The sequence below is a fragment of the Myotis yumanensis genome, unplaced genomic scaffold (assembly GCF_028538775.1).
Source record: "Myotis yumanensis isolate MYYU_CA2020_CCGP unplaced genomic scaffold, mMyoYum1.0.hap1 SCAF_6, whole genome shotgun sequence".
NCBI lineage: Eukaryota > Metazoa > Chordata > Mammalia > Chiroptera > Vespertilionidae > Myotis > Myotis yumanensis.
In genome coordinates this window covers 37,861,684-37,887,229 of record NW_027223757.1, presented here as the reverse complement: position 1 = coordinate 37,887,229, position 25,546 = coordinate 37,861,684, and the positions used below count along the sequence as shown (strand labels likewise).

The window sequence follows — 25,546 nt, the reverse complement described above, 5'->3', positions numbered from 1 at the left end:
CACCACTCCTTAGAATTTTACTCGATTGTTTATTATTTGCTGGAGGGTGGGGGACGGAGGGGGCGTTTGGGACCTGGAGAATGGTGGCCGCGGCCAGTCAGCGCGCGGCGTGGCTTGACGAGTAAGGGGCGCAGCGAATGGCTTCGCGGCGTGGAGCTCTGGGGTCACGCGCGTGTGGATACAATGACATCATCTGTTTGTACGCGTCGAACTAGCTTGGTGCAGGGGCGGGGCCGCACGTCACTTGAGTGACGGGCCCCGCGCAAAGCCCGGAGCCGGGAGTCGAGCTGGTGGGCGGGCTTCTGCGTAGGCTGGGTTGGGCTTTTTTTGTGTGTGTGTACGGGCTGCTGCGGAGCCCGCTCTAGACACTTATCTCCAGTGGGAGGATTTAAGAAAAAAAAAAAAAATTAAGTTTTGGTGTGCAAGTAGCATGCAGTGCATTCTTAGTGCACAGATGAATGATTTCGGCACCAATCATTGGAAAAAGACTTGTAAAGAGGTCTTTTTTAAAAAAGTAAAAAATGTACAATTAGACGTTTGCAGTCATTTGCAAATTAGATTCAAATTATTTCCCATTCACAATTGTTCAAAATCTGCTCTTGCGTTTAGGAATGGGGCAATCATTTTGCCTTTTTTTTTTTTTTCTGAGTTAGTTACACTTCTTCCCTCGTTTGCCATGAAATCCATGAAAAGTGAAACACGATTGCGGTCCGGCGTCCTGGGTAAGAGATTCAGGGCAAACCTCTTGGTGCCGGATCAAATCTGAGGGCATCAGCTTATCGAAGTCCTGAAGGCTTGACCAACATCTTCACTTGTCAATATTTCCACGCCGAGGTAACCCTTGCCATCTGCGATCGGCATCTTATCTCGGGTGTTACTTGGTGTCGGGTTCTCAATGGGAATCGGACACCAGGGCGTGCCCAGAGCCCAGCGGAGGACGCTCTGGACGGGGACCCTGGGCACCAGGCGTCCTGCCCCGAGTCAAGGATACCAATCAGCGGCACCAGGAGAGCGTTTGGGGCTCTGCGCTCCCTCTACCGGGCCCGTACCGCGCTCTGTTGTCGTTGAGGCTCGGGGGCCGGGAGGAGGAGCCCCGCGGGGAAGGCGGCGGGAGCCCGCCGAGTCCTGGCCCGCGGCGCGCGTCGGGACACCCACGCCTGCGGCCCGGCGGAGCGGGGCCGAGCCGCGCAGGCGCGCACGCGAGCGCACAGACACACACGGACACCAGCACACCCGGGCTCGCCGCCCAGCCCTCCCCCTGGGCGGAGACCCACCCGCCCGCCGTCATCTTAGGTTGAGGCACCCTGCGTGTGTCTATAACTTTGTGCTGCCGCCGCGGCCGCCCTGCTCGTGGAAGGGAAGAGGAGGAATGTGGAAGGTGGCGGCGCGCCGGCTGACAGGCGGTTCCTCGGGCGGGCTGCGGTGGCGGCCGGAGCGCCTCTCCTTCGCCAAGGTTGCGCGACCCTCCTTCGCCGTGCCCCGGGCCCGCGCGGGATTGTGCGTCCTCTCCCCCCGTCCCTGAAGGGAAGGAACCGAGGTAGGCGCCGGAGCTGTGCAGCGGGGCGGCCGCCTTCCCGGTGACTCCGGATCTGCTTCCGAGCTGGGCCAGGCGCTTCCCTTTTCCCTCCCCGTGACTCGGTTTGCGCGCCCCTCTTCTCTCCCGCTAGTGTTTTTAAAGGACTTGAGCGAAGGGGGGAAAACTGTCAAGATGGCAGCAGCGGGAGCAAGGAGGTGATGAACGTGCTGGTCCGGGTTTTCTTGCGACCCGGGAGACTTGGCGCTTCCCGACCTGTTGGAAGATTTATGTTCTGACTTGCCCCCCCCTCCCCCCGTCCTTTCTTGGGAAAGGGGTGGAGGGCAGAGCGTCCATGAGAAAATAAACCACACAAACCCCAAAAGTAACCCTTTCTGCTAAGCTCGACCCTTGGCGAACACCCGCCGAGCTGCTTGCCCCCCCTTCTTCCCGTATTTTCTTTTTCGCTGGAAGTGACAAGGGCCCGTCTGCGCTCGGACCCGCGTTCGCCCTCGCGGCCCGCGGGCGAAGAGGGGAGAAGGGAGCTGCCCGCGCCGTCCCCGGCCTTGGGCCCGGCCCCCAAGAGGGGGCTGTCAGGGGGGCGCGGTGCTTGCAGGGCTGGGGGCGCGGAGAGGAGCCCTGCAAAGACGCCAGACTTTGGCCGCGGCGCCGCGGGGAGCACTTGAACGGGCCCGAGCGAAACATAAACAAACGCACGCCCGCCCGAGCTCGGGCTCGAGCGAGGCTGGGCTGCGCCGGCGCCCGTGCTGCCCGCTTTAAAGGCGCGGCCCGCGCCCCTCCCCCGGCCCGCCCCTCCCCCTTCGTCCCCGCCCAGCACCTAGCCCCGGAGACCTGCAGATCTGGCGGCGGCGGGGGGAGGGTGCTCCCCCGTGCGAGCCCGTCGATTCGCCTGCGTCTCCCCCGCGGCCTGACCAGGGGGCGGTGTCTGCTGCGCCAGGTTCGGGACGCACGTCTCCAAGTCTGCCTGCTCCTGGAAGGCGGGCGCGGTGCGGTCGGGAAGCGGCGCGGCGGCGGAAGACTTGCCGAGGACTGGGCTCCAGACCGGGATAACCAACTCGCCTTTTTTCTCCACTCGTACTTCCCCAGGCGGCGGCAGTAGCGGCGGCGGCGCCCGGGAGTCCTAGCCTTCGCAGCGTCCCCGTCCCTCCCCCGTCGCACCCCGCCCGGGCAGAGCAGGGAGCGCGAGAGCCCGAGCCGCGGGGCGGGCGGCGAAGATGGCAGAGGCGCCGGCCTCCCCGGCCCCGCTCTCTCCGCTCGAAGTGGAGCTGGACCCGGAGTTCGAGCCGCAGAGCCGACCGCGCTCCTGTACGTGGCCCCTGCAGAGGCCGGAGCTCCAGGGAAGCCCGGCCAAAACCTCGGGCGAGGCGGCCGCTGATTCCATGATCCCCGAGGAGGAGGACGATGAAGACGACGAGGACGGCGGCGGTCGGGCCGGCTCGGCCATGGCGATCGGCGGCGGCGGGAGCAGCACGCTGGGAGCCGGGATGCTCCTTGAGGACTCAGCTCGGCTGCTGGCTCCCGGAGGGCAGGACCCGGGGTCTGGGCCAGCCCCCGCGGCAGGCGCGCTGAGCGGAGGGACGCAGACGCCGCTGCAGCCTCAGCAGCCACTGCCACCACCGCAGCCGGGGGCGGCTGGGGGCTCCGGGCAGCCGAGGAAATGCTCGTCGCGGCGGAACGCCTGGGGGAACCTGTCCTACGCCGATCTGATCACTCGCGCCATCCAGAGCTCCCCGGACCAACGGCTCACGCTGTCCCAGATCTACGAGTGGATGGTGCGCTGCGTGCCCTACTTCAATGATAAGGGCGACAGCAACAGCTCTGCGGGCTGGAAGGTGCGTACCTACCTCGGGCGGGTGGTGGGACTCGCCGGCCTCCTGCGCAGCGCCAGGCTTCCCTTCGCTTCGTGGAGCGCGCCTACCGGCGTTGGGGACTGGGGTTGGCAGAGAGCCTGGGCTGTGGGTCTTTGGGGAGTTTTGTGTGACCCCAAAGGAAGGGTACCTGAGGCGGCCGGGGAGGGGGGGCGGGGGGGAAGGAGGCTCCCTGGGAAGTGTCGGGCATGGTCAGGTTCTGAGAAGGGGCAAGGGACTTTGGAGAGAGAAGGACAGACGGACAAGAGTGCTTATGCTGTATTCCCGGACAGCGCGGAGCAGGTAGGTCCGAGGCCAACTTTGGAGTAGAATTCACCATGGTGGGGGTGCGGCGAGGACGCTGCGGTTGGAGTGCGGGGACGTGGGATTGTGTTTGGGACTCGGGACTCGGTGCCTGGAGGAGGAGTTGGATTTGAGTTTTCCAGGAGCTTGGTGCGTTGTCACTAGCTGGGTGAGAACCCTAGGGTCCAAGTTTCGGGCTTGTGGGTGTTAACTTCCACAGGCATGAGGATATCATTAGAAAAACCAGTGGTTGCAAACGTTTCCCTGGCGGGCTCTCTGTGAACACCTGTATTGCTCAGAGCTGTCTTTTCAGTCAGCCTGCCCCCAGTAGCCTCTGAGATGTTCTGGGGTCTGGAAGAGGTCAGCTCTGCCATCTGAACGCGGTGTGGCCGCACCTGCTGCTCCGGCTGCGGCCGGGACTCTGGCCTTGTTTGAGGTGGGGTCCAGGTGTGGAGGCCTGGAGGCCGGGTGCCTCACTGAGGCCTTTGGAAGGGAGGTTTGGTGGCAGGGCTGGGCTGTAATGGCTTCTGCCAATAAGTGAACCTGAAGAGAGGCTCTCTACTGTTCCTTTTCAGCCTCTTGGGGGCACTGGACACGTGGTAGGGAGAGAGGTGTGGAAAGGCCTATGATGTAATGACTTCCTGCAGTTGGGCACCGAGAGAGATTAGCTCCTGTGCCCTTGCTGATACCCAGCTGCTTTGCTCCTCCTGGCCCCTTCCCCCAAGATATGAATGTGTCAGTGCCAGGCAGAAGAGACTCCTGCGCATTTGGAGATACTAATTGCTTATCAGTTGCTTCTATTTGCAATTAGTTGCTGCTTTTTTTTTTTTTTTTTTTAAATTAAAGAGGTAGTTGCTTCCTCCTCCTGTCCCTTCCTTTATTGTCTTTGGGGAGCCCTGTATCTTCCTGGGTTTCAATAGGTGTATAAAATAACATGTAGTGGAGAATTGAAGCGTTGGAGAGGAGGCTGTATATGAAAAACTAAATAATTTAGTGTATTGAGTTTTAATTTGCTTAAAAATAAAATCCTTGTAAAGTTCCTTAAAAAAATTATGGCCAATATTGGAGTGGCCTTGTTTAGATTTAAACCTTTTTTAGATTAAACAAACTTTAAAAGCAAAATGTGTGCTTTGATATTATTCCACAAATCTGTTTCATTTCCTTTAACAAATGCTGACAGTATGAATGCTACATATGATTTAATTTTATTGCTTTGCAAAGGAGTGCCAGTTGTGTGATATGAGGGCTCTTTAGAGAAAGGCCGAGAGTTCTGTTTCACAGCCGTGCTAATGTGATACCTTTTAAAATTGAGTTTCCAAGTGGATAGCAAGGGTTAATCTCAGTCTACAGTGTCAGGAAGGGGTGAGTTTACAGGATTTAAGAAGATAGATTTGGGATTTTGGAGTATTTTTCAAATTTCTCACTCTTGGAATTTAGTCCTGCATTTTTTGAATTTGGTGCATAGATACTGTTAATTGCAAGTTAGCTAACTTTCAACTTAGTTAACATAGGGAGGGTTTTCAGCTTTCCTATGATTTTTACCATTAAGAAGTAATTTCATGCTATTGTGCTTATAGGTAAAATTAACAGTTTGATAACATTGGATTTAAAAAAAATTATGTGAGAAAGTGGTATTATCAAAAGTAACTGAATTGCTAATTGTATTTTTATTATAACTTGCACAATTTGCAGTAGAGATTTTGGGCCTAGTCATAAACTTGGTGGTTTTATGTCCTAAGCCATTTTTGGTCTCATAGTTCCTTTTTTCTTTCTCTGCTATCTTATTTCTCTTTAACCAAAATTTTATGAAATATTATAAATTGAAACTCTCAAGCCTTAATATGTTTCATACAGGGCACACATTTTATGATTATTTTTACTGTAAATGGTTACATCAGTTCCACTTCTGAGTATTATGTGATAACTAATTCTTGAAGACTATAGGGATATCATTTAAAGAGTTTTTGTAAGATGACCTTTATCAAAAGATGCAGCCATGCAAGAACTTCCAAATCTTTGATGATGGTGAAGGCCCTTTGAGACTGGGGCTGGTTTCATGTTCTGATTATGACTACTAGCCAACCCTATTGTGCTTGTGGTTTAGTGGGGGCAGAAGACGAGGGAAAAGGGAGAGGTCAGGAGCTGATTGTGACCCATATTCATGGGTCCAAGTTTCAGGAGTTGAATCCTATCATGATTAGTCATTTTGGAAGCATCTGTGTGCATTTAAACCACATTACTTTCATTCTGAGTTATGTATTTGAGTTTTTAACCCCTAAAAATGTCTAGAGTTCAGGTTAATGTCTCCTAGACATGTGTGTACATAGGCACAGTATGCAGGGTCCAGGCCTTACTTCTTTTGTGGCTTTTTAGGCCATTGCATTATGAGAGCCTGTAACCAGAATTATGACCCTAAGGTCATAGAATGAACGAGGCCTTGGAGATCAGAATCGAATCAGTGGTTTGAAGCCCTGGTTGCATGTTAGAATCACCTGAGAACCTTTAAAAACTATCGATACCCAGAGAACCTGATTTAATTGTGCTGGTGGGTGGATTAGTGTTTATTGTTTAGGGAGGGGAGGGAGGTTTGAAATTTCTCAGGTGATTCTAATATACAGCCAGGATGAGGTTTGTTGATCTAGTTCAGTGGTCGGCAAACTCATTAGTCAACAGAGCCAAATATCAACAGTACAGCGATTGAAATATCTTTTGAGAGCCAAATTTTTTAAACTTAAACTATATAGGTAGGTACATTGTTATTAACTTAATTAGGGTACTCCTAAGCCTTAGGAAGAGCCATACTCAAGGGGCCAAAGAGCCGCATGTGGCTCGAGAGCCGCAGTTTGCCAACCACGGATCTAGTTCAACCCTTTATTTAATAGGTGAAGAACCTGATTCTTGAAGTTAGTGACTTTTCTAAGATCACACAGCTAGTTAGTACAGAGGTAATTAGTAGCCGCAGTTCTAGAGATCGCTGTTCTTAATCACACGGTTTTCCTCTTTAAATTGATCTTTTGAAAAGGTCATTTACTAAGTAATGTGTTCCCTTAACATAAGTAGAGGTGGTTTTCTTGAAAAACATATTTGCCTCTCAATCTAGTCTTGGTTATTACTTCAGCATCGGAAAGACAGATGAATGTTGATGGAGGCCGAGGAGTGCATCATGTTTGTAGAGCTGTCCAGTGCCTATCAGTATGCGTATTTGGGAACTGTGAAGTGACAAAAGTGGCAAAAAAAAAAAAAAGATAGCATTTTAACAAAAAGAGGATGTTCTTGGCTAACTTAGGTTTGTTAGTTACCTGCTGTGCCAGGGAGAAAGGTGATGGCTATCTCACAGGTTCCCGTACCTCAGGCATTTAAGTAGAAGTGAATAATCAGATGTGGTTAAGAGGGGAAAAGGTTACATTTCTTTTAATTCCCATTAAACGTACTTGCACTGCACCCATAATTAAACTGTTGAGAGTGGTTCCTCCTGACTTGGGCAGACCTCTAGGACTCCAGCGTTTACCTTGTAAGGCCTGTTTACTGCTTGTCTCCAACATGCACGCACACACCTGCATTGCCCACGGATCAGGGCACTGAGATACTATGCAGCCATGAATTTCTGTGGTGGCTCCCACAGTTTCACAAATGTAGGCTGCTGCTGCTGCTGCAGAGGGTGACTGCTCAGGAGACCGGGTCTTCCTTCGTAGGATAATGTGCACTCTTAGAGCATCTTCCCAAGGTGAAGCGATGAGGGCTGACCTGCCACATAAATCTTGTTTACGTGCCCACTGTTGCAGTTTTTTTCAGAGTAATGCATTCAGTTCCTTTTCAACATACTGTATTAAGAAAATGTTAGTTTAACCGCACATTAATGTTTAAAAAATACATATTTAAAGTTTCAAAATGACAAAGTCATAATAATTCCATATTGTCTCATAATTTTGACCTCAGTCGTCTTTGGAGTAACTCACCAAAGGGCCAGTGATGGTGGTGTGTGAGGAATCTGTCTTCTGCTGGGCCCATGTTGCCAGAAGGCTGTTTTGTAATTTCCTTTGGCAGTACTGTCATCGTCAGTGATTCTCAACTAATACACTTCCTCTTCCTACAGCAGCAATACATGAGGGGGACTGTTTTCCTCTTTCTCAAAGCTGTGTCATCGACCTATGAAGTGAAGAAACTGGCCCTTTTGGACTTTGATCTGTGAGCCCTATGTAGCAGAGAGACTCTTTAAAAAAGAAGTGAAGTGTTGGTTTTGATATGTTTATCTCCTTAGAAAATGAAATGAAACTATGCAGACTTATTTTTAGGAGCTTTTAGGAGAGTTCTATTTTAAGAGAATGACACCATACAAGAACATCTTGTAGTTAAACTTTTTAATACTCGTGATTTTTACTTAAAACCTGCAAGATATTTTTATTTGGTAAATTAATGGAGAGGCCTTGTCCCACTAAAAAGTCATTTACTTGCTCTGGAAAAGTTAAGCAGACTCCATCCATCCAAAGATCTTGATTAAAAAATGCAAAGATAAGACTTTTAGGCCTGTGCGTTCTGGTGAGGTATCCCACTTACCCATTGCTTGTTCCTGAAGCTGGACAGAGTGTGGGATTTATTTTGTTTTCATACACATTCATCTCACCTGTAGGGAACAGCCTTGATCCTATGCTTGACTCCTCATTTTTCTCCACACCTTTTCCTGTATCACAAACTGAGGGGTCCTGAAGATTCACTTTGGCTTTTTGCTGCTAAAGAAGTCCTTTGGGATGACATACATACAGGTGCATGAGCATCAGCAGATATTACAGCTGAGGTACAGTAAGTGAGTAAAAGATTGGGAAGAGAAAACTCTTTTTACCCATTTGTATCACATGCCATTTCATTCATTCAGCAAATATTTATGAGAGGCATACTGTGTGCAGGGCATTCTGCTGGCCCCAGGGATCTAGTAGTAGCACAAGACAAATAAGGTTTCAGTTCACAGGAGTTCACAGTCTATTGGGGGAAGACAGAAAATAAACATGCAAATATGTGCTCTGTGAACTTGTCCTTATTGTCCATTCTCTTGCCTTTTTTCACATGTGTACTGCTTTCCCTCGTGTTTCAGCTCTGGCTTGACGCTGGCCTTTACTTCTCTGCAGATTATTTTCAGCTTGCTTTGGAGATGCAAGGCCACTGTAATGTGGCTGCTGCAGTTTGGGAGAAGCGGGGCTTTCCCAAATTCACCTAGATTAGAGCATATCTGGGGCCCTGGACTGATCTGGGAGCCCCAATTTCTGTCTCATGGGGCCTGGTGTGGGACGGACCTCCCCCTGGAGTGGATGTGGAGCCTTGAGACAAACAAACTTATCTGCAACTGTTCTTGCCTCAAATTCAGAACTAAAGGAGGTCTTAGAGAGCATCTAACTACTTTACAGGTGAGGAAACGGAGTTAAGAGTGTCCTCGTGAGCCCAGAGCACCACTGTCAGTAATGTCTGCTGCTAACCCTTGTGGTTTCACAGCTGTTCGTGCCAGTGCCTCCATTTCTGCAAAGTCTTCATTTGCTCCTTTCTGCTCCCCTCCCCCTCCTCTAGGCCGGCTCACACAGAGTGGCTGTGTTTCTCTTTTTTTCATTCTCAGCTCACCTTGCTGAAAAGGCCTACTTTATCCACCCCACCCTACCCGGCCCACGCCTGACTCCTGCCTGCTTCCTTCGTCATTTTTCTGTGACTCCTGTATATTCCCAAGTACAGTGTAAGAGCCTTGAGAGAGCGCGCAATGTGTCTACCAAACAAATAAGTGTTTCTCATACTTGGAGCTGCTTTTAGGATCACCATGTCCTCAGCCCATGAGGTTTTCTGGGGTTTGACACTGAAAGGGGATGATGTGACTCAGGAGTGAGGTTATCTCACGTGCTAGAGTCTGGATACTTGTCGCTATGAAGGTGGCCCAAGTCTTAGACCTCCTGTGTTGACGTTGATACGATGTAGTGTAATTATGAAATGATGCTCTGCTATCTAAGGCATTTCTCACAGTGTCTGGTTTCCTACTGTAGACGTCCCTGAAAAAACTTGATCAGTGCCAGTCACAACCCATCACAGAAACTGAGGGAAACCTGATCTTGAGATGACCTTTCATTAAGAGAAAGTTGATATCCAGCCTGTCACCTATGTGTGTATCGCACTTTATGCAGCATCAATACGTACTGTCTAGAAAGAGTCACCACAGAATTGTTCTGCCTCACATTGACGTATCCACTTATAGGAGCCAAGTTGTTGTATAGAACTAAGTTGTCCATAATGTTCTGCATTTGGGGGCATCAGTCTCAGATGTGTTGAGGTTTTATGTCCATGGATTGGAAAATAGATGTCACATATGAAGGAAGAAGAGAAACCACCTTTTCGAGAGGGACCTTTTCAGGGGGCCAGTCTGTAGCTCTTTTGAGGTAGAGTTTTCTGAACAGGTGGTTAGGCTGGTGATTGTGATAAAAGACCTCGATTTTGATCACATCACCGCCACAGACAAACTCAGTACCTTTAACCATTTTATTCTTGACCAAACAACTCTTACTTCTCAGCATCACAATTTCCCCCATTGGGAAAATAAGTAAAGTAGCAGGCATCCATAGATTTATTTTAAAACATTTAAATTCTTAATTGTTCCATAGACTGTTGTGATGTATTGCTCCATCAGTTTCCCATGGGTTGAGGGGATGGTAAAACGTAAACATATGACTGGAGCACTCTGGGCCTTTCTAGAGTGTGTGTCTTCTCTTCAGCCGGATTTCTTTTTTGAGACTTTTATCTTGAGATTTTTTTCTCTTTGTAGTGTGGCAGTTAACTAATATGCGATAACATTACAAAATGAAATGGACTACTCTGATGGGCTGAGGTCCTTCCAGTACTTGCTACTCGAGTAATCCCTTATGGTGAAGATGCCAAGTTAACTTCTGGGTGCTCACCAGGTCTGCATGTCCAGATGCACCCCAATCCTGCAGTGGAGAGGCGAACACAGAGCAAGGAAAGCGCCTGGCAGCCTTGTTGGAGGGCAAGGCCAATGTAGGAAGTGACCCCTGCCCCAAGCAAATGAACTGCATTAGCTTTCCCCTGGAGTGAATCCATAAAAAAATCCAACAGAGATACCTCTGGGAGTTTTCAGTACATGTTTGTAATTTCTTATTTCTTTTAAGACCTTTACGTGTGTGTGGGAGAATTCATGTCATATTTTTCCTTGTGTTTAGAGAAATTAATAACTTGGTTCCTGATGCCATTGATAATTTATTTTAAATTCAGAGCCAGCAGAGGGAGTACACAAGATTTTAAGCTGATCTCAAGTGTTTTTCCCCATATAGCTAAAGTGGTACCTTGATTAAAAACAAATCAAGATCCAATATGTCATGCTTCAGTGTAGGCATATGTCGTCATGATAAAAGGATAGCTTGGAAGAGAGAAGAGCAGTTAAAAACCTTAGGTAACTTTTTAAAGGAAACCTTGTTATTCTAAAACTCATGTTCATATCCCATCCCCAAATAGTTAAGTGAAAGCCCTTTTAACTGAAAAATCTCCTCCCTGCCTTTAATCTTGTTGCTATTCCACTTCTGACGATATATGTGAATGTCCATCTATACCTAATACCAAATCTCAGAGAATGTGTCTGGATCAGTGTAATATTCTGTTTTAGTGCTATTTTGGTTGAGACTTTTGATATTTTCCAAAACTTCAGTTTCCCATGGGTTGAGAGAATGGTAAAAACTACATCATTTCTAACTCAGATTTCGTAGTCCTGGATCCAGTGGAGATCATAACTTTTGAATTTTTTACATTTCTGTGATGCCATAATTTGTCATTTTCCTCCACTTTGCCCCAAATTTTGGTTTTGGTGATTTACTTCAATTTGGGAGTTACAGTGGGTTGAAAAGTATCCCTTCCAAAATTCGTGTCTACCTGGAACCTTAGAATGAGACCTCATTTGGAAATAGGCTCTTTCCAGAGGTAATTGGTTAAATTAAGATGAGGTCATACTGGACTAGGGTGGGCCCTAACTTCGATGACTGGTTTCCTTGAGAGAAGAGGGGAGCACATAGATGTGGAGAAGGTGGAGTGAAGGCTGAGGCGAAGACTTGGAGTGATGCAGTTCCCAGCCCAGGAGCCCCGGGAGGAGGCAAGGCGGGATCCTCTCCTGGAGCCTGCAGAGGGGCATGGCCCTGCCAGCACCTTCACTTTGGACTTACAGCTTCCAGCGCTGAGAGAATGCATTTTTGTTTTTTGAAGCCCCTACATTTGCAGTAACTTGTTGTGCTAACATTAGGACACAGAAGCACAGGGATGGAAGAGAGGGACAGGCAGGGTTGCAGATAGAGAATAACGTTTTAATTAGATTAGAATTAAAATGTTAATCATTCATAGGCAACTTGCTGGTAACTTAAATTTCATTCTTTTTCCTGCTGTGAGGGGAAGCAGGGAGGCACGAGTTCTCCTTGATTTCCCAGTTAGAACTATCAGAACGTTTCCCTCCCTCTCATGTCTGCTGTGGCTTGTCCTAGGTTCCCTCTCCACTTCCCTTACTGAATTTCTTCTTGGCCCGGTTTGGGAAGCTGGTGGCGAGGCTTCACACCCCATGGCTCACAGTCCTGGTGGAGTGTGGGCTGTGAGATTTACAGTACGGCCATGTGGTCTGGGTGACAGCTTTGGTCTGGAACAGCCGGCCTTCCAGGCTCCTCATTGGAAGGAGGTGTTGAAGCAGGATCCTCTCCTCCCTGTTCCTGTCAGGGCTTGAGAAGATGGCGCCCTGTCAGGTTCATTATCTCCGATGGTGGTGAGGCTAATCCAGAATCTCTCTCGAGTCCCCTCGGCTCCTAATTAACACCCATCACTGCACAGTTACCCATTTTGTGTGTGATGAGAACTTTTAAAATTTACTCTCGTAATACATTCAAATGTGTAGTATTAACTATAATATGTAATGTGTATTATTAACTACAGTCACCTGGTGTATATTTTATCCCCATGCCTTGCTTATTTTATAACTGGAAGGTTATACCTTTTGAAAATAGCTGCTATTTTAAAAGTTGCTACTATGTGCCACGTTCTTTACATATATTACCACTAACCCTCGAGTTAATCCTTGGGAGCACCGTCTTGCATGCTTGTCTTCCAAGTGTGGCTGACTCAGGTAACTAACACCCCTCTGTGAGTTGATGGAGAGTGGACTTGGACCCATGACTTGGGCTCCTTCCCTTGATTTTTGCATGAACTAGTAACTTCATGGAGTCAGTGGTGGGCTTTTAGTGGGGAGCCGGAGGAGTGGCTTTAGAGTTCTTTCAGACACCTGTTGGTTTGGGGATTCATTTCTGTTTGGTCACTGACTTGTGTGACTGCGCTTTACTATAGGTCAGGTACAAAGTGTGCTACTATTCAGAACTGTCAGAGGGAGACATGGTGTGTAGAAATCCTTTGGATTGGGCTATTATCTCCGAGAAATTCTCCCTTGGGCGAACAGGGGGTCTCTGCTTCCATAGGCTTTAGGTAGGTAGGTGAATGGAGACACCACCACCAAGAAAAGCAGATTTCTGGGGGTGGGGGGTGGGGGAGGGTATTTACAAGAAGTTCCTGGCAGAAGTTTGGCTGCGGAATCAGATCTCATAATTAAAGGTATTAAAAATATTTTGTGAGTGGTTGACTCTTTGCAATGCAGTTACTAGGGTTTAAGGCAGGCTGCCAAGACAGAAACAGAAAATGTTGCATAATGTAAGTTGCTGGCCAGGTGAAAGTGTTTATTTCTGTTGAAGAGCTTACTGCTTTTGTCTTCAAGGTAAAAATGTCTATGAGTAGGACCTAAAATGCTGGTTTTAATTGGCTGCAGGAATTGCAGAACCCATGTGCCCTAAGATAAAAATGTGGCTAGCAGAGTACTAATCTCATGTGTGTGTTGGGAAAAATTTCAGAACTCTCAGTTTCATAGTAAAGATAGGTGAGTAGTGTCTGGATTGTGTCCAGAAGATAGACTGAAACCCTATGATAAATGCAGAGCAGGCAGAATGGTTCTGCCTGATAACTGAATATAGCTACGGTGTGAGGGAGGGGAGGGGCTGGAGGCAGTTGCAGAGGGTGGCCATGGCCATGGTAGACTTTTAAAGGTACAAATCTGGCTGTAAACCTGAAGTTTAAGGAGAGCATAAAATTATATCCAATATAATTGCTTGTGAGATGTCTTCTTGAAAATTGGTAGTACATTAGAAAGATCAAGTGGATAGTTAAGTCATTCATTAACTCACATAATTCAAGTCTCAAAACTGATCCCCCCCCCCAATTGTCCTAATAATTGATTTTGAAAATGACATTTCTTTCATCATAAACGATCTAGACAGCTGCCTTGGTACCCCATATTTGATACATAATTTTTGGCTGAGTGATGTTCAAAACCTCTTGCTCACATTCCTCTAATCTTTTTAAATTTTTTATTTTACTTATTTGAAAAAAAATCACTATAATAACTGTAATAGTTTTATAAAGTAAAATGCTTTCTCTAGATCTTTTCATCAGAACTTTTCATGTTGGTAAATTCCTAAAAAAAAAAAGTACCCAATTTAAAACTCAGTGTTGCTGCAGCTCTTCCAGGGTTTTTACCTCACACCAGAGCTGTCACTGGGGCTGCCTACCAGCGTTCCTTTCCCAGCGAAGGACTTGTTAATCTAACCCTCGTACTTTTGTATCTCAGTCTGTATTGAGTACCTGCCCCCCTCCCCCCGCCCCCAGTTGGTAGAATGAGAAGGCATACTTTTATTAACTGATTATTTTTTTTAGTACAGTTCCCTCGACAGATTAATTTGCCATGTATGAATGTACCCTATCATTCAAATAAATAGTGGTCCATGGACTCAATTTTAAGCAAGGTAATTTCCTTTAGGTAAAAATTAAAGCTCTGAGCCTAAGCATTCTTCTGGTTTTTATAACAGAATAATGATCAGGTAGGTCAGGTGTATCATTTGTGTAACCCCGTGAGGCCTGGAATGGGCTATGAGAATGTTGTAGGCCTGATTATTTTAAAGTTGTCTTTGAGCTGATACCAGTATGAGTGTGCTTGCTTTGGCACACGTGGGCTCTTAGGCTCCTGAGAGATAACTTCCTAGGTGAGCTGGTATACTTTTCTTGAAATGAGTGGCCTAGATCATGCTTTCTATCTCCAACCCTGTCCAATAAAGATAAGCTTACAGCCTTCTGCTTGAATACATGCATGTCCTCTGCTGAACTGAATTATCCAAATCAATCCTATTTCATGTCCTCCCTTTCCATAAAGATCCTTATTGCAGGCTGAAAGTCTAGGTCACTTGGGCCATATTTAGGCTTTACCGCTTTCCTCCTTCACGTCAGTTGCTAAGGAGAAATTTGGCACTTGATCATGGGCATCATTTAGTAGGTGTGTTCTTTGGGAGGAAGGGAGAGGTTTATTCCTCCAGTCATATAAAATCAGGGAATGCTTTGAGTCAATTTGTGGGCAGTTTAGTACTGAGTAAGTGCAGTACCATGTGTTAAGTTAGGAAAGCTAGCTTGTGCTAGTGAAAACTCTTCTAAATCGAGTTTAAAGTGATTATTTAACAAATGAATACTTGTATTAAAAAATTCTCATTTTTAGGATGCAGATTTATCTACAGTATAGTTTTCTAGTCAAATAAAAAACTTTGAATTGATGAATCAGTTTTCGCTATTAACAAAGTGGAAATACATCTGGATTTTTCTCTCTGGCCTCCCAGTGTTGATCTTGTTTATGTGAGCAGAAATAATTTCACCTGTCTGTCTGTGTTACCTGCCCTGAGATTCCGTGGTCTGTTTTATGTTCATCATTCTGACCTAAACAGGATCATAGAGCTTTCAAACATTTTCCCCAGCTTGTTACTTCATGCATCTGTGCTACTCAAGAAGGAAGAGGAGAAAATAACTCTTGATTTTATCATCTGCATCACATGATCTTTACAACTTTGAAAACTCATTTGTCAGTGTGGTTACTGGGAGGATAGTTTACCACATTCTCTGAGAGTTACTTCTTCAGTCTCTTTCCTTGCCTTCCCTTTAAAGAAAGACATTTAATTTTGCTCAGGGATAAATTTTACTGTTTTTTTCTGGTACATGATTTCAAAGTTGATGATTTGTTTGTGAGAAGTTACAGGTCTTTGCCTTGTGTTCCTAGTTATTAACTCTTCTGAAAAAACAACACAAAATAGCACATCTTGTTAAAAGGGTTTCCTGATAGGTCTTTGGACTGGTACCAGGTCTTTGGCAAATGAGGGCTGCCTTGACCACCTAGCCATTTCAGGTTTTTGAACCCAAGACAGCTGATGTTAGGTGGATCCTTAGGTCCATCTCAGACTAAACGTTTCAGTTTTACTTGTCCTAGTTGTTCCCAGTTGCTCGCTCATTCTTATCTCTCTCCTTTTATGTTTCCTGGACATTTTCTAAAGGAGGCTTCTTCTCTCTTTCCCATCCACCTGTCTTCGCTCTCTGACTTTTTCCTGCATCATGGTTTTCAACCTTACTGCATTTGAGAATTACCCAAGGAGCTTTAAAAAAACCCTTGTGTCTGGGTCCCATCCTGGGCCAGTCAGGTCAGAGTCTCCAGGTATACGGCGTGGGCATCTATGTTTTTAAAGCTCCCATCTGATTTCAATGGATAGTTAAGACTGAGAACCATTGTCTTAGAAAAATGAGAGATCTTGGCTGTGGAAGTTATCCACTATTTTTGTATTGACTTTTAGATCTATTTTCACCTTCTCGTCCATGGGAAGATTACAAGGTGGAATTTGCTCCCTGGAAGCTCCGTATTAAAAGGAGCACCGTCAATTTGGGATCTAAAAGAACAGTTGGCCTCCAGGACAAGGGCATCATTGCTTAACAAGCTGTGTTTATCTAGGATCTCCTCCTGTACTTCCTTTCCTATAAATGAATGTGGCTTTTTTAAAGTTTCCAACTCCCACTTGTTTTTCTAGTCTGTAGTGGACCCCAGTTAACTTATTTTGAAGTTTTCAGGAATTTGTTAGAAGAGATGGTGCTATTTCAAGTCATTGCGTAAGACTTGAAAACTGAGACACACAAAGTTAGCGTTCCTTCTCTGTGCAACCTGCTCTGATATCCCAGCGGGTCTACTGTAGCCTGGTGCCTCTGTTAGTGGTCCTGTAAGAGTGATCTCCAGATCAGCATCACCTAGGAACATCCAGGAATCTGTTAGGAATGCAGATTCTTGGGCCCACCCCAGACACACTGAATCAGGAACTCTGGACCTAACCATCTGTATTGTAATAAGGCCTCCAGGTACTTCTGCAAGTTGAAGTTTGAGAACCACTGCTTGTAAGTCCTTTGCTAAGTCTGGAATTCCTCTGAATTCCTAGGAGTCAAAAATCAAAATTCTCATGCCATCTTGGCTTCGAATCCAGACAAGAGTGGGAAAAGATGAACAGCCAGGCTGTGGTTGTGTCTGTTGAAATGTAGCAGAGACCTAGACTCTGACAGAGCCTCGTTGCTGTGTAGCTTTCTGCACAGAGCAAGGGCACCCACCGCCCTGCAGGGTAATGAAGGACCTGCTCAGGTGCATTGGGGGAGCCGAGTGTGCGTCCTAGTTACACATTGTGTGCAGAGGATTCGTGTTTAGCTTGGCTTCTTTCTGTTTTCTGATCTTTCCCCTTGTTTGTTTTGGTCTTTGGGAAATGTTCCTCGTTTTCAGACCAGCATCAGACAGGGGAGTAGTCGCACTGACTCATCCACAGACAGACGTGGAACATGTGGGAGAAAGATAAGATTAAAATGTGCTGGGTGTAATCAGTGTGAGAGGGTGAGTGAAGGGAAAGTGATGCAGCTCTCGTGACGAGGCCCGAGGCGAGGCCATGGTGAGAAGATGGCATCCATCTTGGCTCCGACACCAAAAAGGCACACGGCCTCTCCCACCACAAGGTGAAGCCAGGTAAAGATCAGAACCAGTGATGGCTGCGTGTGGGTATCATTGGATTCTGTAGTCCATTAAGCAGGGCCTCATGATCGGCTGTATCAGACATAGCTGATGGCTTTAGGAATATAAATAGTGCAAAGAACAGTGGGTTGGCCAGGACTTGGAAGTTCATTTCAGGATCTCTTAGAAGCTGCTTAAGAATGTTGTCTGAGATTCATAAATACTCTTATATCTGACACATTAAAACACAAACAAAAACACAGGATTTGTTTGCATTACAGGATGCTCGCATATTCTTCTGTACGCAGCATATCTTTTCCTACAAGAAGTACTGTCCGAGGTGGCGTGGCTTGGGTGCTGCGCTTCAGAGGGGTTTCTCCTTGGGAATGGGAGGGCAGGCACATCACTCTCCTCAGATTCCCCAGGATTCTTGAGAAGGATCCAGAGGGCAGGCCCAGGTGCGGAGACATCAGAAGGTTATTGCAGTGGTGGGATAAGCTGCATCAGGGGACTTATGTCTGTGGCCAGCATTTGGAGGAGGGTCCTGAATATCGTGCCATTAACACTGTAAACAGCCTTGGGGGGGGTTGCTCAGTTGGTTAGAGCATTGCCCCAATACGCAGGTTTGATCCCTGGTCAGGGCATATACAAGAATCAATCAATGAATGTATGAGTAAGTCGGACAACAAATTGATCTCTCTCTCTCTCTCTCTCTCTCTCCCCCCCCTCCCCCTCTCTCTCCCTCTCTCCCCCTCTCTCCCCCTCCTCTCTCTCTCTCTCTCTCTCTCTCTCTCTCTCTCTGTGTCTCTCCCTCCCTCCCTCTCCCTCTCTCAAATGAATAAGTAAAAACAAACAAAACCCCACTGTAAACAGCATTCAAAATTGGGCTCCAAGGAGAGTACTAGGGACTTTTGAGATCAGACATCAGTCAGATGCAGCTGGTGGGAACTTGAAGGGCTTAGGACAGTGGGATGCTTCCCACAGCTGCCACTGCTCACAGATGAGGCGTGTAAACACGTGTCAGTTCACTTCCATTTTGATTTTCCAAAAGGGTGCTCGCATATTTGGGGGACAGGGGTGGGAGGGTGTCTTGAAAATATCTGGTTTCTAGGATGCATTGTCAAAGGAGTGGAGTGCCTTCAGGAACAGTCAGGCTCATACGAAGAAGCCTGTCTGTCAGCAGTCTAGAAGGCGTGGCTTCCAGCCGAGGATCAGAGGGATCTGAGTGCTTGGCTCCTGTGGCCCAGATATGAAGATGGTACTAGGGACATCTCTCTGCTCAACACTCTTTGGAAGTCCCCGCTGGGAGCCATAGAAGAGGGCTTTGGTTTTGAGAAGAAGGTCCCTGTGTCTCTGACTTCTGCATAAGGCTGAGTTGGGGAGAGTTGAAATTGGAAAGCTTTTATCCCCTCCCCACCAAAAGGGCAAAAACCATTAGATCTTCAGTCTGCATTGGTACAAATAGGTGTGATGTGTGTAGTCACAGCCTTAGGTTTACCTGTCATTTTCATGGTCATAACTAAAAGCTACTGTTGATTGAACATTTATTATGTGGCAGACACTGCTGAAAGCTTTATAGGTGGTATTAGGTCTTCCTCTTTACCAGGGGTCCTCAAACTTTTTAAACAGGGGGCCAGTTCACAGTCCCTCAGACCGTTGGAGGGCCAGACTGTAGTTTAAAAAAAAACTATGAACAAATTCCTATGCACACTGCACATATCTTATTTTGAAGTAAAAAAAACAAAACGGGAACAAATACAATATTTGTATTTGCATGTGGCCCATGGGCCGTAGTTTGAGGACCCCTGCTCTTTACAGATGAGAAAATTGACATACAGGCTGGTTAAGTGACTTAGCCAAGGCTGGGCAGTTGGTAGGTGATAGAGGTGGGATAGCTGCATCGGCATGTCTCTACTTTGACAAAATAAACTCTAAAATTGCTAATTTATTCAAGCTTTAGGGATTTTGATTTTATAATACTGCCTGAGACTTCACTGGGCTGTTCCTCTCACTTCTCTCATTTTGGTTTAAAAAAAAAAAAAGAGAAAGGAGGGAAGCTTGCATGATCTTCTGTAAAAATTAAGACACATGTGTTCTACCTGGCTTGTCACTCTTTCAGAACACACAAAGAACAGAGTGGAGTGTTAGGTTGTGGACAGGCATTCGCAGTGAACTCAAAGACCTTTAAGACCTGCACTCCTGTGAAATGTAATTATTCTTAAGGATGGGACTTTCCAAACTGCCTGTTTCCCCAGGCTGCCAAACAGATGTGTCTTCCAAGGCAGGTGACCCAGGTTGTATTTTGCAGATTCAGAAATGAGACAGAGATGCTTTCACTCTGCACCACATCTGAATTTCCCTGCAGCCACTGCTTTTGCGCTTTCCTTTCCCCTGTGGAAGCAGAAGCGGCCTAAGTGTGTTCTACCACTGGGTGAGCAGCCATGTCATGCTTGGCCTGGTTTCGGAAGCAAATTGGTCATTCAGGTCTAGCTTTTATTCTCTTCTTTGGATCTGCTTCACACTTTGACGCCCAGGACATTGTGTGTGATGGTTTAAGAAGGTGAACTGACGTGAACAGGTGTTGAATGATGGAAGCATCAGGACAAGGGGGCCAAGTTTCGGACGATGCGGGTGGTTAATTGATTGGCAAAGAGGGATCGTCTAGTGTTGGGTGATGGCCCAGTAAAACTACCTTGGCAGGAGCTGGAGGGTTGTAGTTGTGTGATTGTGATGACATATCAGGGGCAATGGCTGGGTTTAGGACAGTTAGACCATTATGTAATCTCTTCAGAGAGCATTATCTAACAACACATACGTACTCTCAGTTAAATGGTATCATTAATGAGCACATTTTATAATTAAAAATGGAACCATTGAGACACTTTGGGGAGGAAAGTGACCCATAGCAGTTCATACTCTGGAATGAAAAAGGGAAAAGCAGAGTTATTCTGTGGCTCTGGAATAATAAAAGTAACGTTTTTGCTTTGATAGTGTTTTCCAAGGAGTTTAGAATTACGAATAATTTCTTCTTTGTCGAAGTGGGAGAAGCGTTCTGTCCGTAAACTAAATCCCAGAGTCCCCTGTGCTTGAGGGGCAAAGGAATGAGAAGAAAGAAATAGGAAACTGTATGTTCCATCTTTTCTCCATTATCACCCTTTCATGAAAAATGATCTGCAGCTTGCTGCCAAAGCTTTGTTACAAGAACTTGGTTGTCTGGTATTTCTCATCTGCGTGAAAAATAAAAAGCATCTCCATTTTCTCTGAGATTAATGATAAAGATAAAGCTTTCTCAATACTTTAAAATATAGGCTGCATATTCTCCAAGAAAAGCCCTTCAAACAACCAAGGCTATTTTTTGAATATTATATAAAGAGTTTTAATTGTCATATAGGGACAAAATATTTTCCTTGCACTTTTTTTTTTTTTTTTTAAATATATTTCACTGATTTTTTACAGAGAGGAAGGGAGAGGGATAGAAAGTTAGAAACATCGATGAGAGAGAAACATGGATCAGCTGCCTCCTGCACACTCCCTACTGGGAATGTGCCCGCAACCCAGGCACATGCCCCTGACCGGAATCGAACCCGGGACCATTCAGTCCACAGGCCGACGCTCTCTCCACTGAGCCAAACCAGTTAGGGCATTTCCTTGCACTCTTTTACCCCCACAGAAAGAAGGGGAAATCAACCTTCTCTCTTGGTTGGCTTGGCATGGGCCATTTATTTACTGGCCACTTCAGTGCCTGCCAGTTTCTTTTAGATTAAGTAGAGGGATCATCCTAAACATCTTGTTCTCCAGATGTGGGAAGCAGGCCCGGCAGACTTGTGACTTGTCCTAAGACTCGTGGTGAGTGGCGGTGAAGGTGAAGCATGTGCTAAGAAGCCCAAGATTCCCAGCCCTGTGTTCTAGCAGGAGACAGTGTTCCTCCGAGAAGTCACATGGAAGTCTCTGGAACTAGTTGTGAGAACTCAGAAACATCTCTTTTCTCAGTCATTGGCAAATAACATTTTTCAAAGAGGTTAGACTTTTTAAAATGAAAATTTCACATTCTGCCTGTAAACAGAGCTGTCTTAAAAGAGCTAGGAGAAAATAAGTGAGCTGTTTGTAAGATAATTCATTTACCCTATAAACCTTAATACCTGTCAGTTGGGTTTTTGTCATGTAGATAAGTGACTCCTAGAAGATATTAAAGGGTGGGTTTATTTACTTATTTATTTTTGGGGAGGTAATTTTTCAGGGCAGATTTTTGATGTTTTGATTTCTCTTGCTTCCTATATATAAAGATAGGAAAGCCAAGTCTGACCCAGAAAAAATAGTGCAGTAGGTCAGTCTACCCCTCAATCTATTATTCACCACCTGTGTTAGGTGTAACTGGCCCCACATCTGCCAGTCCAGTATCCATCCCACCTGGGCCCTGTATCCTCAGGGATTTTCTAGGGGAAGGACTCATTGAGAAGCAAATTAATGCTAAATTGATAATGGAACATCTTGAGTTGTGGAACTGAACGCCTTGGATGTCATCTGATTTAACCCATTATTTCTGGATGAGGAGATTAAGGATGAGAGACGAAAAGGAGCTCACCTGGAAGGGCACAGTGACGAACTGAGTTGGTGGTCACCACAGTCACCACTTTTGGAGGAAGAGCCCGCACTGCTGTCATGAAGATCTGAACATGCCTACACTTGTCTGGACACGCTCCTCACTTCAGACACTACTACATCATTCTCCAGGGAGGAACAAGGCTTTATAATTGGCGGTTGCCAGTGTGGAGGCATTCTGTGGAAATGTACCTGCGGCAGACATCCTCAGGCAGCCAAAATGCTGCCTTATAAACCTCCAGACCTGGGAGAGGGATTACCTGGTGGCAAAGGAGCAAGCCCCATCACTGTATCCAAAGTGATGGGACCTGAGTTTTCTAAGTGGTTGTAACTTGGAGGGTTGTGACTTTCGGGGAAAGCATTACACACCATGTAATGTTCCAACAATTAGGTACCTTGTGCCAGAGGAGTGGGCACAGTTAGCTGAATCAGTGGCTTTATTTGACAGCAGTTAGGGGCAAGGGAAATTCACAGTTTTACCAGTCGTAATGCTGGGCAGTCCATACATTAAGTACTGTTTGGTAGACTTGGATCTCTTTTATTGGGAATTAAATTCCCTAAGCAGTTCTCTGTAATTGTTAAAGTCAGAGTGACAATGCTAAGCTCTTCTGCAGGTATTGGAGAAGTGTGGTAGTCTTTGTAACAAGCAATTTCTTTGGCTTTGGCATTGAGAGCGGAAAGCCCCACTTCTGGTCACTTTTAATGTTACCTGGAGATTTCAGTCTCAACACTGATTACCGAAAGGTTTGTAAAATGGGTTTCTAATGCTGTTGTGAATTTATCTATATGCGCTTTAAAGGCGAACTAAAAAATACAGAAAATTACCTGACTAAACATCCTGTGAGCAAAGTTTTCTTAGTAAACACAAATGGTTTGGCAGTTCTGGTCCCTCGGCAGCAGGTTGACGGCCGTGGTGCTAGTTTCAATAGCCTGGGCCAGGGGCCAGGCCTGACCCCAGGACTCACATGACATGATCATTTGGAGACAGAGCACAGGAACGTGCTGTCTGGGCCACACCCATGACCATTCATTCACCTGTTTCAGTCCCCTGGCATGGTGATGCTTGGAAGACCAGATGGATGTAGAAGGGGTCGATGCCTTTGCTGACTTTACAGTGTAGTCAGTGATGGGCATGTGCACACAGAAAGTTGCAGCATTGCCTGGGAGGGCCCCGAGTCTCTCTTGCTTGTGAAGAAAGGAAGTCTTGATACGCTGTGCATCCTGACAAGTATTTCTGCCCATCCTTCCTCATTTTCACCTTTGGTAATGAAATTTCTGACGGTCTCTAGTGTGTTGTTGGAGTTAATTTTCTGCTGTTGATAAAAGCATTACAGTAATACTTGAAAGAATTCCTTGTAGAAGTTTTGCAACCCTCCAGGAAAAGTGATAAAACACAGAACCCCGCTTGCTAGGGAGGAGGGAGTTGCCGTTCCTTTCGTTGGGCTTTGTTATTTGTTTGTGTAACTGAAAGAATACGGAGTCTGCTTTTTGTAAAGGAGATAACTTGGCTCATCCCTAACGTGCAGAGTGTTGGGTGAATTAATGAGGGGAACACACGTTCTAATAATATGTGGCACTTACTTGGTCTTTTGGACGATTTCACCAAGAATCTTGCCATCTGGGAACTCGCATTTATGGGGATACAGAGCCAATTTTGTATGATACCGTTTCCAATCTGTATTTAAAGTGGCTTAGATTTTTATTTGGCTAAAACCTGGGAGGTTGTAGACTAATAAAGTAATAAAGATGATAGCTTTTCCTGAATAGCCTCAGAAGCACTCTAATGAGAGGTAAAAGGCACAGGAATCTTATTTTATTTCATAGTGATGAAATTCAAACATGGTAGCTCGTACAGGATCATAGAGTTGAATTCACAGTCCAGGGCTTTGACTCTTGCTTTGCCATGTAGAGGAGGAAGACATTTTACTCTACCCTTCTAGGTTCTTTGGGCTGATCTAATAATTAAATCTACATGAGACAGATTAATAAGAGAAAATAACGAAACCTAATTACAAACATTTGTACTGGAACCCCACATACATGAGAGAGTTTGAGACCCCACATACATGAAAGGTTCAGAGACAGAAAGTTAAAATGAGGCATACATAGCACCAGCACCTCAGGCTTCAGAGGGGAGGAAGGTCATTCGTGGGACCATAGATGTTCAGTCACTAAAAGTTTGCCCTGCCCTATAGGTAGGTCATAAAATTGATCTCTGATGATAACTCTCATTTTGGGAAAGGCCCCCGATTTAGATTCTTGTAGGTAGTTGAGGGAGGGCAGAAGTTTCTGTGAGCCTACAGGGTCTCCATTGCTTTCAGCTCAAAATAATCCACATGGCAAAGTAGCATGGCTTGGGAAAACCTGTTCTGAACCATCAGCCACCTAACATTACTATTTCCAAAGTCTTTAGGTCATGAAGAGTCTTTGTCATCTTATTTTCCCAGCTCCTGGGAGCAGAAGTTTCCCACCTGGAGTTTAAATTCTGCTAGAGGTGCCTCAGTCTAAGCCAGATGGGTCACAAAGCTGGTCCGGGCTCACAGGCCCTTTGGCCTGGGGACCAGCTACTGACTGCTGAGTGGGGATCCCAGTTGACAGTGCATCCACGGCTCCTTCCCTCTCCAGGAGGGGCCTCTGCCCTTCCTCAGCCCTTCAGCAGAGTGCGGCTGGGCTCTCACTCCCAAGACAGCTGAAAGCCTCTGCAGTGTGTGCCCCATACTTTTCCTCTAATTTAGAGATGCCTTTTACCTCCCATTAGTGCTTCTAAGGTTATTCAGGGCATCTTAGGAGAAGCTATTATTATTATTATTATTCTACTAGAGGCCCAGTGCACGAAATTTGTGCACAGGTAGGGTCCCTAGTGGCAGCCGGCTGCCGGCTGGGGCCTCCCTTTGTTCCACGCCACCGCCTGGTGGTCAGCGTATGTCATAGTGAGCGATTGAACTCCTGGTGGGTTGAACTCCCTAGGGGACACTTTGCATATATATATATATATATATATATATATATATATATACATATATATATATAATAGTCTGTAGACTGCTAGGTTTTTAGCCAGTCAAAAATCTAAACCACTTTACACATTGGACTCATTATCACCCAAAATTGGCCTCCACAGAGTATGGGGTGTGCTTCCCCAGGCATCTGGACCTTTCATTCTGGCTCTGCCCTTATGCATCCTGAAAGGTTACATGGGGGAGGGGTGTGTGGCACAGACCCATGATCTGCCCAGGCCCACCTCATTTCCATCTTGCATTCTCCTTGCTACATTATTGTCTCTGAAAACAACACAGATCTGCCATTGCTGGATGGAGCAAGCCTAGGAAAAAGCAAAGACCACCTTAACTTAAGATGTAAATTTCAAATTGA

General features: G+C 46.2%; 1 protein-coding gene across 2 annotated transcripts in view; it reads left to right on the top strand.

Annotated features, from left to right (window-relative positions):
• The first annotated feature begins 1,135 nt into the window (after positions 1 to 1,135).
• Positions 1,136 to 25,546, top strand: part of FOXO3 (forkhead box O3) — a 112,532-nt gene continuing 88,121 nt past the window's right edge. The window contains exons 1-2 of one of the 2 annotated variants that reach the window (XM_070417973.1): positions 1,136 to 1,537; positions 2,621 to 3,366. In XM_070417973.1, coding sequence (XP_070274074.1) covers positions 2,749 to 3,366 — 618 coding nt within the window. In that variant the 5' untranslated portion in view covers positions 1,136 to 1,537; positions 2,621 to 2,748. Of the gene's footprint in view, positions 1,538 to 2,402; positions 3,367 to 25,546 lie in introns of those variants that run through there. The other variant, XM_070417974.1, reaches the window with a different exon arrangement.